The sequence below is a fragment of the Spermophilus citellus genome, assembly GCF_964194105.1.
Source record: "Spermophilus citellus genome assembly, chromosome: 11".
In the NCBI taxonomy this organism is placed as follows: domain Eukaryota; kingdom Metazoa; phylum Chordata; class Mammalia; order Rodentia; family Sciuridae; genus Spermophilus; species Spermophilus citellus.
Window position 1 is genome coordinate 41,447,866 of NC_138192.1, and position 18,090 is coordinate 41,465,955.

Sequence of the window (18,090 nt, forward strand, 5' to 3'; positions counted from 1 at the left end):
ACTCACCTCAAGTTTGGCTTGCACAAATTAAACAGTAAACCTTTGACATGGTCGTTGCACCCCAAGTTTTACGGACATTGCACTGGGAACGACATGTCCTTCCTTGTTATTCTCCTAGTGTTGGAAAGCCCTTGCACTCTGCCGGCTTTACTGCCATTGCACACAGATGGGTTTCCACGCTAGTACTTTTCTATCGCTCTATGACCCGTGCCTTTCTTTTAGGGTGTTGCCAACTTGTTTGTCGTTGTATTTCTATACAGCCACAGTTCAGCCTCAGAGACCTAATCATGACTGGCTGAGTAGATACCATTAAACGCCTTGGCAACAACGAGCTGATCTTGTAGTACCCAGAGACGGGCAACTTTCACGCTTGCACTGCAACCTAAGACAGGGGAATGGGGCCTCCCCAAAGACGGGTAAGCAATGTAAGGGCAGTGAACGACCTAAGACAGGGGCTACTTGATTCCCTTTGACGTGCTATAAACAGAAGGAAAAAACTGCTGGCAGTGGATTCCCCCCGGCCCCCAGGGCTTGGATCCAGCCCTGATTTGTATGCACGTCAAGGAGGCCAGCTCACAGGGCCTTAACAGCTTTGTGGTGTCTGTTTTCATATTCAGCCAATAACGGTCATGTGGGAACGTCCTGACCTGCTTGGGTCTGATGAGGTTCCTGGTTGAAGGCTTCGTATGAGTAATGGCGATTCACCTCTACTCTTGCCTGTTTTGTTTTTAGTAAACGAAAGGGGGAACTGTGGCGAGCCGCTTCTGCGGACTGTGGTCGCCATTACAAGATGGCGCTGGCCTTGTGGTGGTCTGTGATAAACAACTCCTTCTTTGGGAGAGTTGGCACATGGTTCTTTGACACCCTACGAGAAAGCTCCACGTGGCAGCTTCGCATTGGGTGTTTGGATACTTTATTAAGGCTGGGAGGGGCTTCTGGGAGATTAGAAGAACTCTCGAGAGCTTGAATAAACAGCTGTAAGAAGATTCCCGGTGTTGCGTCTTCCTTGCGGGCAAGGGGGTCGCGACAGTAGAGCGCTTGCCTAGCATGTCCGAGGCACTGGGTTCAATCCTCAGCATCACATATAAATAGATAAATTAATTAATTTTGTGAAGAACTGGGACTCAGGCTGTTGGGAGGATGGGAGATGTTACAGGCAGAACTGCAAGATAGCTCAGACTTCAAGACAGCTCCAGGAAACTCACCAACAAGTAAACACCATGGCTTATTATTCCCCTGCTTAGTGGGATGCCAGATGAAGCCTCAGTCCCCATGCCAGATGACCTTCCTTGGCTTACTCATTGTTCTGCTTTCCCGAAACTTTGGCCTGAACATGGCTCTTCTAGCTCCCTCTACCACTTAATATGAACTTCCACTACCAAGGAAAAATCCTTTGCATGTTTCTTAATTCTAAATTTAAAGGAAAAAAATTCTGATTAGGATCACCTCTTGTTTTAAAATAGAACACTGCTCAGCCTACAGCCTGTTTGGTCAGGCACCCAGCCTGACCTAATCAGTTTGGGCCTTGCAATTGCTGCTTTTCTTGCCTGGGAAATGACAAGTAAATATTTAGGATTCAAATCACTTCCTGTCCCTCCATATAGTCACCCTATCATGGTCAACCCCCATCTCCCATACACACTGCCTTGTTTTAAGTTACTCTTTCATCACATTACCTTGTATTTAATTTCTTCATACCTTTTGGCACTATCTGAACTTATTTAATTTACTGCTCTTTCCCACTGGAATATATAAAGTTACATAAAGGAAGAATCTTCCTTGTCTTGCTTTTCCTTATCCCCAGGACTCAAAATTAGAGGCTTCAGCATCTCACAGACATTCAGTAAAATTCTGAGGAATGAATAAATGGCCAACCAGATATGGGGACTGTAGGTAGAGGTTTCTGTTCTTCAGAGTAATGGGTAGAGAGGTCCCATGACTTGAAATATCTAGATCAAGGGCCAGTTCTCTATGGTTTCAAATTATTTTCATATAACCTCACAATAAACCTGCCTGGGCAATATTTTTATCAGTCCTATTTTATAGACAAAGAAACTGAGACTCAGAGAAGTGATGTGACTTGTAGGTGGCTGAACAGAGGATTTGAACTCTTTGCCACACTCCAAGTCCTTGTGCTTTATATTTCATGACTCTTCCTCCTACCAAAGTACATAGGGTGAAAGACTGGGCCTGGGGTTGTGGCTCAGTGGTAGAGCGCTTGCCTAGCATGTGTGAGGTACTGAGTTCAATAAATAGATTAATTAAAGGTATTGTGTCCATTTACAACTTAAAAAAAAAGAGAGAGAAAGACTGGGTCACCAAACTTTAGAATGACAATAAGAAACAATATAGACAAATATTATTATTTCACCTTTCTGCCGGTGATAATTGTGAATCTCATTATTCCAAAAGAAGCACAGGTCAAGCAGTTAAAGGATGGCTTAGATAAATCTGAGAATGGCAGATTCACTAAGAAATACTGCGACATATGGTATCACTTTTTTAGACTTCTTCAGGTGGGCTGTGTGAAGTACAATCATGACCTCCCCACCAAGTTCTCCTTAGAATTCCTCACCAGTGCCAAGGCAACTGCAGCACAGCAAATGTTACACTCACTAAGTGGGTAAGATCTGTGAAAGTATCTTCAGGTACATATTAATTCAGGTACATGTGTGTTTGCTTTCTTAGTCTTCGATTACTAATCGTTATTTTCTTGTTGAGTATAAACTATTGCTATGGACTGAATTGTGTCTCCCTTCCAATTTCACGTATTGAGGTCTCCTAATCCCCAATGTGAACATACTTAGAAATAAGACTTTTAGGAGGTAATTGAGGTTAAATGAAGTCATAGGGTGGGATTCCGGTCTAATAAGATCAATGAGAGAGGGAAGGAAAAGGTCATTCTTCACCATGCAATGACACATGACCATCTGCAGGCCAGGAAGGACCCTCACCGGGAACCACCTGGCACCCTGACCTTGAACATCCCAGGCTCCAGAGCTATGAGAAAATAAATGTATTGTTTAAGCCACACCGTCTATGGGATTTTATGGCAGTGGGAGACAACTGTGTATGTTCCAAGTACTATATTATTGTTGTGCTTCTAAAATGTTTTAACGATTTATGAAAAACACTTAGCATAGCTGTGCCAAATTTGATCCTGATGTATGTTATGTATTATCATTATTCTCAGTAACTCTCAAGTTCAACTAAAGGTGCTTCTCTCAGTGGACTGCCCTTTCCTCTCACACAGGTTTCCCACCTGTTAATTATACATTAGACACTGGCTCCTCTACCTTTCCACAGGCTTCTCCTGGCCCTCTACTTGCCTGATCCCATGCTTACTGAAATCCCACTCCCACCCACAACCTCCCCTGTGGGAATTTCTGCCAGAGTTCGCTCTTTCTCATCTTACTTCTGGATGTCAGCTCTGTTACCGTGCAGCACTGAGAACTGTGATCACCACTGGACCCCTTCGTAGAGCCCAGGCCAGTGAGGAATGAGGATAGTAGTTGCACTCAGCTCCAAAGAAGCATGCAGGGGTTACCACCTCCCCGCACACTCTGAAGCATGTGCTTACACAAGGCTGATGGGATTTGAAGGAGCATGGGTTTGTGCCCTCTGCCCCACTAAGCTTGAGCAGCGGCCCCATGGCCTGCCTTTTTTTGAGGCACTAGTAATGCTGGACATGACAGAATCGGTGACTGTAATCAGTCCACAGCCTGTAGGCTTGGCACTTACTTTCTGAACAGTTCAGGGGTATTTGATCTCTTGCCAAATAGTGCCAAATGTACGCAGCTCTGGGCAGTTGCATGAGTTGATCAAATTGTCCCTTATTTACCATACACATGAGGGATGAGGGCCTGTATCTGGTTATTTGTATTTTGATCCTGGCTCTTGTTAGGCCTTAGTATGGCTGACCTTCAGATAGTGTGCCTGCAAAATGAAGGCTACCTATCCTGCTCACCTCAACAAGGTTGTGCTGTAGCTTCGACATGGAGAGACTATGTGAAGGTGCTCTTTAGATGACAAAGTGATGGAATTATTCCCTCTCTGTGCCAGGCATGACCTGCAGGGGCTGAAGAAAACACCAGCCCTTGTCTTCAGGGACTCACCTTCCCTCCTTGGACTTGATTTATCCTTTATTTAATAGGGATTGGACTAGATGATCCTTGACAAGTTTTCTCAAAGTATGGTTCTATGAAATGATAACCGGGAGCATTTTATGCTAGCCATCACCCAGAATAACACCAATTAGTAACTGGTATGACTTCCCAGCAGGATCAGGAATGTTAGGAAGAACTGGTAGGGCCTGAAGAAAGGGCTGTTGGGGAAAGGAGCCCAAGTTATGGGCTGTGTAAAAGCTTGGAGGTGGGAATTTGAAAAAGGTGATTCTATGATCAGTTTTTGTCAGCTGCTTCCAACAACTGACTAGGAGAGTTTGGAGACAGCAAGGAACTGATACCCTTCAGGTTTTAGAACTTGGCATACCATCTGATGGTTTTACTTGTGAATCCTTACAATATTTAAAGAAAAACTAGTACCAACCCTTCCCAAACTCTCTTGAAAAATCAAAAGAGAGAGATAATTTCTAACTCATTCTATGATGTCCATGTTGTCCTAATATCAAAGCTAGAAAAAGAAAATACTAATATCCCTTATGAACACTGATGTAAAAATGCACAAGAAAATACTAGTAAGCTGAGTTTAGCAGCATATTAAAAAGATTAGTTTATTCTTGGAATAAACTCAATATGTAATGATAGTTCAATATGTAAAAATTGACCAAATAAAGAACAAGAATTACATGATCATATCATTTGATGCAGAAAAGCATCTGACCAAATTCAATACCTTTTTAAGATTAACAACATTCAACAAACTGGGAATGAATAGAAAGAACCTCAATATAATAAAGGCCATATATGAAAAGCCCACAGCTAATATTATACTTAAAAATGAAAGACTGAAAGCTTTTCCTTTTGGATCAGGAAAAAAAAAAGAGAAAGAAAGAAAAAAAAAGTACACCTACTTTCAAGACTTCAATTCAGCACTGTCTTAAAGTTCTAGCCACAGCAATTAGGCAAGAAAAATGAAATAAAAGCTAAAAATTACAACACTGCTTAAAAAATTAAAGACATAAATAAATGGAAACACATCCCATGTTCATGGATTAGAAGACTTAATACTGTAAATATGTCAATATTATCAAAAATAATATACAGGTTCAATGCAATACCACTGAAATTCCAAAAAATGTTTTTTGAAGAAATAGAAAAATCCATCCTAAAATTCATATGGAATCTCAAGGGACCCTGAATAGCCAAAACAGTCATGAAAAGAAGTTGGGACTCTCATTATTTCCTGATTTTAAATTTATTACAAAGTGACAGCAACGAAAACAACATAGTACTGACCATAAAGACAGTTCATTATAATACGACAGAGAGCCTAGAAATATATTTTTGTTAATATATTGAAGCAACTTTCAAAAATGGTGACAAGATCATTCAGTGGAGGTAAGGACCGTTTTGCCAACAAATGGTGCTGGCACATGTAAAAACATGGAATAAGACCCTTAGCTAATACCATATACTTAAATTAACATGAAATGGATCAAAAGTTGAAACATAAAAACTAAAACTATAAAACTCTTACAAGAAAACACAGACAGCTTCGTGACATTGGACTTAGCAATGATTTCATAGGTCTGACACCAAAGGCATATTCAACAAAAGAAAAAAAACAGAATGAAGAGAAGGGAAACGGGATGAAAATAGGAAAGACAGCAGAATGAATTGGACATAAGTTTCCTATGTTCATATATGAATACAGGATCAGTGAAACTCCACCTCATATATAGTCACAAGAATGGAATCCTAATTAGAATAAGTTATACTCCATGTATGTACAATATGTCAAAAGCCACTTTACTGTCACATGACAGTACTGTCACATCTAGAAAGAATGAATTTTTTAAAAAGTGAAAAAAGAAAAAAACAGAAAAATCAAACTCTATCAGTGTACTTACTAGTTTACCTGGACCTCTGCCTCATCTTTCTTCTTTTGCACTTCAGCCTACACGTTTGCTTCTTCCTCCACTTCACTCTTGTGACACAGAGGTTTCCAAGAGATGGCACTAAGGCTCAGAGAACTCCACCTATTACTTTAAAACTGTTTCTTCCATAAATTCTGACAATTTTTGCTTCATATTTTTATGTATATTAAATACATACATGTTTATAATTGTTATATTTTATTACTCTGTAGAACCTTTTATTAATATGTAATGTCCTTGTCTCTTATAACCTTGTCTCTTATAACCTTGTCTAATATAAAGTCTGTTTTGTCTGAAAATAATACAGTCACCCCACTCTCTGGATTACTGTTTGCCTTGACTTTTTCTATAAGACTTTTCTAAAAGACTGAAAACTTTTATGTGCTGTTAACAGAGTAAAAAGAATCCACAGAATGGGATTTGCAAATCACCTATTTGATAAAGAATTGACATCCAGAAATACATAAACAACTCCTAAAACAACAATAGCAAATAACCCAATTCAAAATTGGACAAAGGCAGTATTCAATAGCCAAGAAGCAAATGAAATGATGCTCACCATCACTAATCATTATAGAAATGGAAATTAAAACCACCATGAGATACTACTTCAAATAGTAAGAACCCTGTCTCAGAAACAAACAAAAACGCAAACAAAACCACCATAAAACAAAAAGTATTGGTAAGGATGTGGAAAAATGAGAACTCTTTGGCGTTTCTGGTGGAAATATAAAATGCTGCAGCCACTATGGAAAACACTATGGTAGTTTCTCAAATTATTAAACATAGAATTATCATTTGTTCCAGCAATTCCATTGCTGTTCATATATCCTAAAGAATACTTGTACACTCATGTTCACATTAGACGTTAATCACAATAGTTAAAAGGTAGGAAACAATTCAAGTTAAGGAGAGATAAATGGAAAAACAAAATGTGATACAAAAAATACAATATTAGTTAGTTTAAGAAAAGGAAGGAAGGAAATTCCTATGCATGTTATAACATGGATGAACAGTGAAGACATGATGCTAAAGTGAAATTAGCCAGACGCAAAAGGACAAATATTTAAATATTGCATGGTTCCACTTACAGGAGGTCCATGGAATAGTCAAATATATAATGACAGAAAGTAGAATGGTAGTTACCAAGGACTGAAAGATGGGGGTAATGAGAGGTTACTATTTAATGGGTACACCATTTCAATATAGGATGATCAAAAATTTCTGGAGCTGGATAGTGGTAGTAGTTACACAACAGTGTAAATATACTTCATGACAATGAACGGTACTCTTAGCTTATGTTTCTGTTGGATGGCACTGGTCTAGAAGCTCAACATGTTTTGTAGATAATTAATGGTCATAATTCACAAATCATCTTTAAAAACAAAACTTCAACACGATTTATTTTAACAAATTCAGGTGCTTGACCTCTATTAACCTATTAATTTGAAACCACACTATAATATAGCACACCAAGTCAGAGAATCATTCTTACAAGCTGGTCCAGGCATGGGGAACCAAGTGGTCTCAGAGATGCACATTAGGCTAGATGAAGGACAAGCATGCACATTAGTAGACAATTGTCAGGGTAAAAGATGGCTTCTAATGTCCAGGGGGAATTTAAGAAACTACTGAATACTTCCAAGTGCTGGGGACAGAGTAACATTTGAGCTATGCTATTTAATTAGGGACTAATTTTGTCATTGTGCTACATAGGAAAGAGGCATACAATGATGAAATATGAACTACCTTTTCCTCATATCTCAAGGGGAAGCTTTTGGACTCTCTCTGTTCCCTGACTCCCTTGTCCACAGAGGAGGCTGAGTGACTCATGCCATTGGTACATTTAGGAAAAGGCATGAAGAATGAAACACTTGCCATTTCTCTCTCATCAGCCTGTCTTGTCTACAGGACAGACCACCTTTATGTGCTAAGGATGCAGGCCCTAAAGTTAGGCCTGGGGAATCTTTCTCTCATGTCCCTAAAAAGACAAGTAGCTGTGGGTCTGGGTTTTGGAGTAAGGATACTTACTCCACGATAAAAATTTACTCCTGTTCTTTTGCAGTAGGGGGTTGCCCCAGCTAAACATAGGACACCCCAACATTAGAAAGCTTGACTGTGGCTGCTGAACCATGACATGATCTCTAATTCTACTTTATTAGCCTCAAAAAATGATATTTTAAATTTCAGATGACTCCTGTGTTTCATTTCTCAACTACTTTCCAGTTTGACATTTACAATTATCTTCCCTAAAAATCCTAATGGCAGTTTCCAAAACAGCAGCACAGCAGTGTTTCATGTGTATCTTTTAAAGAACATCCAATTGATGAATACTAAGGCATTAAGTCACAGTTCTGAAAAGGAATATTATAGAGAAAGCAGAAGACATTTTATAGAGTGCAGAAGTGGCTCTAGAACTGAAGGGTAGCAATATGCAGTTACAACCAAGAAGACTGAACTAAGAGTGTCGCATTCACGTGTAAACTTGCTAGGTTCAGGTACCACACTGGAGCTTTCTTGAGCTCATTTTGTTCGTAAAGTCAAAACTATGTTGGGATCATTCTTATACAGACTTTAGTTATTGGGTAATGAATATCTCCCAAATGTCTGCGTTTTATAGGCTTAGTCTCCAGGGTGGTGCTATTGGGAGGCTGTGGAACTTTTGATAGGTGGGGTCTGTAGAATGTCTTAGGCAACTGGAAGGATGTCCTCAAAGGGGACTGTGGGACCCCAGTCCTTTCCTCTTTGCTTTTTTGGTTGATGAGGTGAGTGCTTTTGCTCAGTTATATGCTTCTGCCATTATATGCTGCCTTGACACAGGCCCAAAAGCAATGGAGCTAATCAATCATGAACTGGAGCCTCCAAAAGCTTGTACCACAATAAACATTTTCTACTTATAAACTGATTATTTCATGCATTTTCCTATAGTGTCAGGAAGCTGACTAATATAGCTATCATGCATCTATAGATATTTAGAGATTCTGCAGTCTAATGAAGAAATTTGGTTGTAGGGAAGATAGATGTCTAAAACAGAGAGACTGTGAAATATGAACATTTTAACAAATGCAGAATAAGTAATAATATTTTAAGGTGTTTCAAAGGCCAGTTTCCAGAAAATAGTATTATCTACTATAGAAAAAATTCTATTCCATGACTTGATAAAGCTAGGAGAGAAACTGTTGAGGTAAGGCAGGTGGTTGGAACCTAGAATATTTTAGCAACAGTGACATTTCTTGATGGTAAGCAAAAACACAGCTGCAGTGGCAAAACACCCTTAACTATTGAAAACAACTAACAACAACCTTGGGGTGAGATGGAATGTTTTTCTGGTGTGGAAATTCAGATTGGTGGATGGACAAAGAGCTTGTAATTCAAAAGAATACATGGGGAATGAGAGACAAGTGAATAATATGCAACAGAAAATGAGATATTATTCCTATAATCTATATTGGATGTTTGATTTGCATGATTCTGAACCCTGTAAGTAAAAAGAATCTTTCCATTTTAATCTCAAGAGTGTTGACTTTCATCATACTTTTATTTCTAAATAAATTATATTTTAAAAGTTTCATTTAAGGATCTGAAGAAGAGATTCAATTTATTAGCAATATAGGTGTGCAGAAAATCCTTTTCACATACATAACTAAGAAAATGCAGAAGGACATTCATTTGTTACAGGAAGATCTCCACAAGAAATGTATGTTAGGCTGGGATTAACTCTGAAAGTGGGCTTCTTTGAAAATTTCTTATGAATTCCTTCTGGTCTCTGGGGGGCTATTCAAAGCAACTTTATTAGTCATCAGAGAGTATCTGGAATTTATGTGCCTCTGTGACAGGAACAGGAAGGCAGATGATACTGGGGTGCATGATTAGGGTAAATGTGCTCACCTTGTTCAAGAAGCCCCCCAAAGCCCACAGCATCTCCACATTGGCTGTGCTCCTGAGCCAAGCAAAGGTGCAGCCTAGGCATAGTCTCACATGGTTCCATATTGTAAACTGGTTCATTTCTCAGCTATGATGTCCCGGTTCTATTCCCAGGGTCCAGAGCCTTTGCTTTCTTTTCTCTGAGTGCTTTCAGAGCTGGGTCCATCCTTCTTTATACTCCCATAACCCCCCCTCAGAGTTTCATTTCATTTCCCTCTCATGTGTGGTCACAGTTGTCTTAATCCTCAGGGGGCCCTTGTACTTCTTTCTGCAAGCAAGGTCTGCTGCTAGCCCTGACACTTTCTGGATCTATTGTCAGAACCTCCTATTTGGAATCCATAGAGGGCAGCTTCTTTTTCAGACTGTGAGGATGAAAGAACAGCCTCCCTAAGATGTGCCTTAGGTTTTGGCTATTAGATAAATTTCTGCCTTTATTTTCAGTCCCAAAGTCTTCATCTCAATGTGCCCCACGAGTGAAGCAGATAAAATCAGGGAAGGCAGGGCAGCTTTGAGATGTGTCAGGAAGAGATGGGGTGAGCCAGTCAATGTGCTGTGTAGCAAATGCTCATTGTTCCTTACAGTGTTTTTAATTGATCTGAATTTTGAAATGTGGCACAGAAACCATCTTCATGGATCATTTCACCTCAAACCATCATACAGATCTTACATCTGAGAACTTTCTCCTTAGAATCACCACCTTGGTTTGATCTAAAGAGCATGCACCACGCAAATCTGACCTACTTAGACCAAACTCGCACTTGCAAACACCCCATGCTGGAGAAAAGGCAGCCTGCTGTGCTAGGCTGTCAACTGAATCCTAGGTTACCTGGAAATGAGGCAGAAAACTGTAAAGAGCCTGACCAGCAAAGCAGAAAAGAGATCAAAGAAAGCCCAACCTAGTTTATAAAAGGAACAATACTATTTGATCTCATGCAATGAAACAGCCATAAACTTAAATGACAATTCAGAAAGGTAAATTCATGATTGTATAATTTTTCTAAAAACAAGTTTTAAGAGGACATCTACTAATTAAAATTGGTAAATGCTAAAATAATGATGTTTATATTTACAAGTGGTATTTACAAACAGGTGCTTTTGGGGAATGTAATGCTTCCTTGAACCTGTAGTTTGTGTAGTTCTAACTTGTTCCTCTTACAATTATGATATATAGTGGGATTAGGCCCTGGGTTTGTTTCATTATCACTGTTTCTAATGTCAATTACATTTTAATATTATCATTATATTTTTAAATACATATAACCATCCAATTATGCTTTAATATAAAGTGTTTTATAATTATTCTTTTTAAAAGATGTACCAGAAATATACTTTTAATAATACAGATTTAAAAAACCAAAAATGAGAATCAAGAATCAAAGGGTACTTGACAATAAGTTTAGTTGTACATGCTAAAAATAAAAGTAACAACAACAACAAAACCTTAAAAAGTTAGGCTTAAGGGGCATTTATGTTTTCAGTTGTTTATTAGTTTTAACAGTTACCCAGAATACCCAAATAATCCATAAACATTGTTAAATACAATTAGCTTATTTTTAAAAGTTATCTTTTTAATAAAGATGACTGTCTGAGAGGTAAAGCAAAAATGGTAAAGCCAAAATATATTCCTTAGCCCTATTTTGGAGGCATTTAATGAATAAGTCTCTTTTGCATACTAAGTAGATTGGTCATGCTTGGCTCAAAATTCCTAAATTATGATGGTTTACCTCTGAAATTGTCTTTTATTGTTTTGCAGTATTCCATTTACACCTATGATGGTCCAGAACCAATAGTAGTCAAGAAGAGCATTTTTCAGGTAATTAAAAGTATATTTTTTAAACACTTATCTATGTTAAATACAGTGATTAAGGCATATTGCAGGAGAAACAAAAGCTAGCAAAATCTTGGTGAAACATAATTGAGAAATAAAGTCATATAATACCATGGAAATATTTAGCATTATATTTAAGTTTCTGGTTAAGCACTTTCAAAAAGTATTTAACACTAAAAGTATTTTAGCATAAAACCGGCATTTAAATTCTTGATTTATGTTCTAAATTTTTCACTCTGAAAATATCAGACAGACATAAATTTTTTTTAAATTAAATTCTTCCACATGTGGAGTTGGGGATGTGGCTCAAGTGGTAGCATGCTCGCCTGGCATGCATGAGGCACTGGGTTCGATCCTCAGCACCACATAAAAATAAAGATAATTGCGTCCACCTAAAAAAACTAAAAAGTAAATGTTAAAAAAATTCTTCCACATGTAGACAATTTGTCATCCATTCATATATTTTTTTCTATTTTACTTCTTTACCAAAAATCGCGTTATATCTGATCCATGTTTTGATGCTAGAGATTGTCTTCTCATCTGGCTTCTTTCCTTGGCTTGTTTAGCAGTTTTCTAAAAGGTAACAAATGTAAGTGCACATATTAGCAAAAAAGCATTAGCTACAGAAGCTCAAAAACTGTATTTTTAGTCTAGATGAAATCTACATTGCCCCTATACCCAGTGCTTAGCCATTAGGGATTGTTCCAAACCACAAAGCACAATACCTCAGCAGCTCTGACTAGCGCCCTGAGTCTTAGCTTTACCAGGATCTGATAAGGAGTGGGCCTTCCCACTTCCTATTCTCAGGTCCCAGAAGCCATTCCCAACTCAACAGATAACCCAATGTAGAAAATCAAATAAGCCAGACCACAACTCGATTGTTCTGCTAATCCCACAAATAAAATATTTATGAGACTCTGAAAAAATAATTACAGAACAGGTTACATTTTCTTTGGCTATTTCTTAATTCTCTTACAGGTTTTGAATTTGCTATTAATTTGTACAGCTGAGAAATCAGATGACATTTTTCCCAATTGAAGTTCATGTACCCAGATAGAAAGGATGAAAGAAAAGAAGGTTAAAACTAAAAACAAAAACAAAACCTGCCTGTGTGATATGATCCCATTTATATAAAAATTATACTTATGAAGAAATTGTGGAATCTAAAATACTAAAAAAAAGGATTAAAAGAGTTCATTTATGAACACTGGCAAAAGATCCAAATGGTTCTAAAAACCATAAATATGACTGGTTATTTTGTGGGACTGTGTGTTAAGAATTCATCCTGGTAGATAACAATACTATACCATCCCCTACACCGACATTTTAAGCAACAGGTTGTACAAAGATGTACCTAGTATAATGGGTTTCACAGTTAAACTAGCAGTATAATATCTTTCATGTTGAGCTGAGTTAGTCCTAGAGACAATTTATGAATTTTCTTCAATATTTTAGGACATTCTTAGTCATATGCAAACATGTATCACTGCCCTAATTCACAAAACTTTCAGTTTTGGGGTCTGGTTCTCTTCAAGACTGTAAATAAATAAGTTGTATTCATGTTTTTCTAGATAGTGGTGACATGTCTTGGTCCTAAAATGAATTAAGAGGGAAGCTGCTTCTGTTGCATCTGTGACTGAAAACTTATATAGGCCTCAAGAAGAAGGGCAAGTGTCCAGTGATAAAAGGAAAAAAATGCATCTTGGACCCTAGAGCAGGGGTATAGATTTATCCACATAATCACCTACACCTGTTTGCATATTTTCTTTTGGATTTCCTAGGATGGAGTCAAAGCTGCTTGTGAGCTCCACTGACCTCTTTGTGACAGACTGTGCAGAGAGTCTGCAGGTTGTTTAGGGTGCACTGTCCCCCTCCCTTGTACACTGGCTTGATGTGATCCACCTGCCAGAAATGTCCTTCCTTCGGGTTTCTTATCATTTCATTTAGCTGCAATAAAACACAAGATCAGCAATTTTGAACATACACTGCAGGAACTGTTGGTTTTTGCATTGTGTAATCATGTTTATATAGCGGAATCATGGGGAAAATACATTAGTGTAGTTTTTTATAGCTTTTATTGTGAGTTGACAAAAACTCTCTTGGTTAACAATTTGAAAGCAATAAAATGTGTTTCTGAAAAAGTTTTTTCCTCTTATCTAATCCATTTTGAAAACTTATAAGCAAGTATAAAATACCAAGACTCCTGACAGATTTGTCTTTTCTGTACCTTTTAGTTCATACATTCACTACACCAAAAGTGAGAACAGACTGGAAATTAAAAACTCCTTAATATTACTGACTCAAATAATCTTTAATAGTTCACCTAAATGCATTAGTTACTATATCAATGGCAGTTTCATATTAATAGCTTTCACCCTTACTTTTATGTTATTCACCAGAGAACTTTCATGGACTGGAATTAAATTTTTAGAACCTCTAAACTTGCATATTTGAAATAAACAAAGATGCCCCCTTAAAACAGTCATGTAGGCCAGTCCATATATGAACACTTAATATTTAACCAGTGATGACCTACATCAAAAAATGGGATGTGTTTAACATTGTACTTGAGTTAGTAAAACCAACTTACACTATGGCAGTGCAGTTTTTAAACATCACCATGACAAGTATGACAATTGTTTTAATTTTAACTGCCGGTGATGGGAACACAAGATTATTTCTAAAGCACTCTGAAGAAAGCAAATCAGATCCTCCAATGGCACAATGACCTGATCTATAGTGATGACCTGTGAGGAGCCCCAAGAGGCAGCATTTGGAACAGTAAACTTTGTCCAGATGACCTTTGTTTTACTTGCTTTACTTTCTCTTCTGTACAGAACTTCCCAACTTCTGTTAGAAGATACAAAATGATTTTTGTTTTCACTGGTATTCTTAGAAGCAACCTCAAATGGCAGTCTTGTACATGAAGCAAATGTCATATTCTTTGGGAAAAAAAATCTCCTTTGGTTTTGCCTTTTGTAACCAATTCTTTCTGAGTAGCTTTTACTCTGACAGACTTGAAAATTCAAAAGGGGCCTCTTAATTTTTTCCTAGCAACGGAAAATCACTTGGCGTTACTCTTCAATATCCAAAATTCATCTTTTGAAAAAAATCACTCCCTTTCTAACTGGTCTTCCCCAATCTGAGCACCTATGCTACTCATCCTTACAGCACTTTTGTTAAGATGTCTACCATATTAGTTCTGCCTTTCTAGACAGTTGCTTTCAAATGGCCTTAGTGATTTCACTGGATATCTTCTGGAAGCTTCACATTGACACAGTGGACAGTAAGTAGAGGCTGGCTGATATCCCTGGAATGGGTACAATATGTCCCTCATTGGTTAGACCAAAGGATCTTTCAAGAACTCTGGATGTCATTAGAGAAATAGTGTATTTCTCTAGCTCTCAAAGACACTAATTTATCTTTACAGAAATGATTATTAGTTCTATTATAATTTGGTAATATTAGGTAAATAAAATAAATAATTTGTCTAGCTGTCAGGAATTTATCCAATACTTTAGTAGGCAAACAGTGACTCAGGAGTATTCCTTTTAAATTAAGCACACTACAAAATTACACATTTTACTTTAGTCTGAAATTTAGAATTGTCAAGCAACAAGATCAGAAATCAAACTGTTTTGAAAATCAAAATGAATATTGATGATAGTGTGCTACAAACAATATTTTGTTATAAACTGCTTTATCAAAAATACTTTATTTCTTTGGTACTAGGGATTTAACCCAGGGACGCTTTACAAATGAACCACATTCCCAGCCCTTTTTATTTTGAGACATTTTGAGACAGGCTTTCACTTAGTGGCTGATGGCCTTGCTGTTGCTGAGGCTGGCCTCAAAGTTGCAATACTTGTGTCTCAGTCTTTTGAGTAGCTGGGATTACAGGTGTGTGCCACTGCGCCTGCCTTAAAAGTACATTTCACAATGGAATGAATATACATAAATGTATGTTACATATGTAAATGCATATATAATATGGCCTCCTCATTGTCATTTTGTGTTATCCACTTGCCTCTTGTTATTCAATATTAACATTATGAAAATGTGGAACTCCTAGACCTTAGGTGCCTCTGGATGCAATGAATCACCTGTTAAGATCTTTTCCCAAAAGTAACTGAATTAGAATCTAATCAAGTCTCTAGATCTTATAAACAACATTCAGAAAATTGGGGGGATATAAGAGCATATGAAACACCTCCATGAGAACAGAGGGGAGGGGAGGGGGGGATAGTAGGGGATAGGAAAGGTAGCAGAATACAACAGTCACTAATATGCCATTATGTAATAATGTGAGTATGTAACAGTTGTGATTCTGCAATCTGTATTTGGGGTAAAAATGGGAGTTCAAAACCCAATTGAGTCTAATGTATGAAAGATGATATATCATGAGCTCTGTAATGTTTTGAACAATCAATAAAAAAAAAAAAGACAAATCCAGAATGTAGGAAATCTTACAGGCAAATGATCCAGTTTCTTTTTTGTTTTTGTGTTGCAATACTGGGGTTGAATCCAGGGGTGCTCTACCACTGAGTTACATTCCAGGATCTTTCTATTTTTCATTTTGAGACAGGGCCCTTGCTAAATTGCTGAGGCTGGCTTTGATTGTGGCAATCCTCCTGCCTTATTCTCTTGGGTCACTGGGATTATAGGCATGTGTCACCATGCTCAGCAAATGATCAAGTTTCTTCAATATAAGAAAAAGGATGGGATGCTCTCATAGATTAAATGGAGCATAAAAGACATAACAACAACAACAACGAAAACAATAGATGGGCCACATTTTGATCCTAATGTGAATAAAGCAACTATAGAAAGACATTTCTCAGGAGATCTAGGAAACCAAACATAAATACTCTATAGTTAAGGAATTGTAATTGTGTCAGGTGTTGTAACTTATGTTGGGATTGTATTTAAAAAAAGAAGAGTGGGAGGGAGAGAGAAAAAGAGAGGGGAAGGAAAAAAGAGAAAGGGGGAAAGAAGAGAAAGGAAGGAAGGGAGGAAAGGAAAGAGGAAAGTCTGTACCTGTGAGATACACAATGAAAATAACAAACTGTTGTCTGGAATTTGCCTTAGAATATTTCAGAAAAAAAAAAGTAGTAGTAGTAGTAAGGCAAGAAAGGAATGGCAAATGTGGATAAAACCATTAAAGCTGGATGATGGGAACATAAGTTCATTATTCTTCCTACTTTTGTATATATACTTGAAAATGCCCATGTTAAAAAATTAAAAAAAAATAAAGTTAATGAGTCAATAGTCATCACTCAGTACAAAGATACTTTCTGTTACTTGATTACAATTTACCTGTTCCAATGGGAGCTTTGAGGTCCAGGTGGCATCCAGAAGATTCTTCCTGTGGCTTAAAGGTGCATCTCTCAGACATAAAAAGAGTTCTTGTGCATTCACATTACATAGCTGACACACACCATGTTCAATTTCAAATACTTTGGCTCGCATATAACTGTTATCAGATCGAATCCAAAATTCTTCCTGACATTTCAGGGAGCAAAACCGTGAATCCCAAGCATTTGCTTTACACTCTTGCTTAGTTTGGAAAGTGGGATGCTGACAATGAAGGCAAAGAGGATTTCCTTCATTATCCACAGCTTGCAAATAGCCTTTGGCTATACTGAGATCAGCTGGTGCTGTGGAGGGATTTGGAAGTGGGACACAGGATCCATCTTCAAGAAGGTTTCTATAATTGGACAAAACATTGAATAGGTAACCAACAAATGTATATACCAAAGTCATTGCTTCAAATAAAGGCTTTTAGTTTTTACATTGATAAGTAGTAATACAGGGTCCACACATTTTGTGATTCAGTGTGGAGATGAAACAGCTGTAGTCAGCTCTCTATATGCCATGCCAAGCAAAGAAGAGTGGTGTATTACAAAAATTGATTTGATATATGCTGCCTCTCTTGAGAATTTAGATGCCTCTATGTTAAACAACTGGAGTTTGAAACATCTGGAGAAGTTGGAAAATGAGAAGTTAAGAAATGCTTCTTTAGTCTGGGAAAGAATAGGCTAATGAGAAACACCAACTAAAGTTTAGTGGCTACCCTGCTATCTAACTATGTTGGGTCACATACCTCATTAGGCCAAAGAGGTCATACTAATCACTTGTCTAGTATCTGCTGGCTTACAAGATGTAGTGAATTTTTATAACCATAAAGTGATGGAGTAGATGTAGCTGATAGTGCTCATAGGAATTAGAACAAAAGGCTTGCTAAATATCATGTCTCCTATGGGAAAGCTTAGAGTTGATC

The 18,090-nt window shown here is 37.6% G+C and overlaps 1 protein-coding gene across 3 annotated transcripts in view; it reads right to left on the reverse strand.

Moving 5' to 3' along the window:
• Nucleotides 1-18,090, reverse strand: part of ZRANB3 (zinc finger RANBP2-type containing 3) — a 275,518-nt gene that overhangs the window by 19,790 nt on the left and 237,638 nt on the right. For 2 of the 3 annotated variants that reach the window (XM_081262029.1, XM_081262031.1), the window contains 3 exons: nucleotides 17,127-17,517; nucleotides 13,626-13,757; nucleotides 11,450-12,383 (listed from right to left, as the gene is read on the reverse strand). In XM_081262029.1, the coding sequence (XP_081118155.1) occupies nucleotides 12,285-12,383; nucleotides 13,626-13,757; nucleotides 17,127-17,517 (622 nt within the window). In that variant the 3' untranslated portion in view covers nucleotides 11,450-12,284. Of the gene's footprint in view, nucleotides 1-11,449; nucleotides 12,384-13,625; nucleotides 13,758-17,126; nucleotides 17,518-18,090 lie in introns of those variants that run through there. The other variant, XM_081262030.1, reaches the window with a different exon arrangement.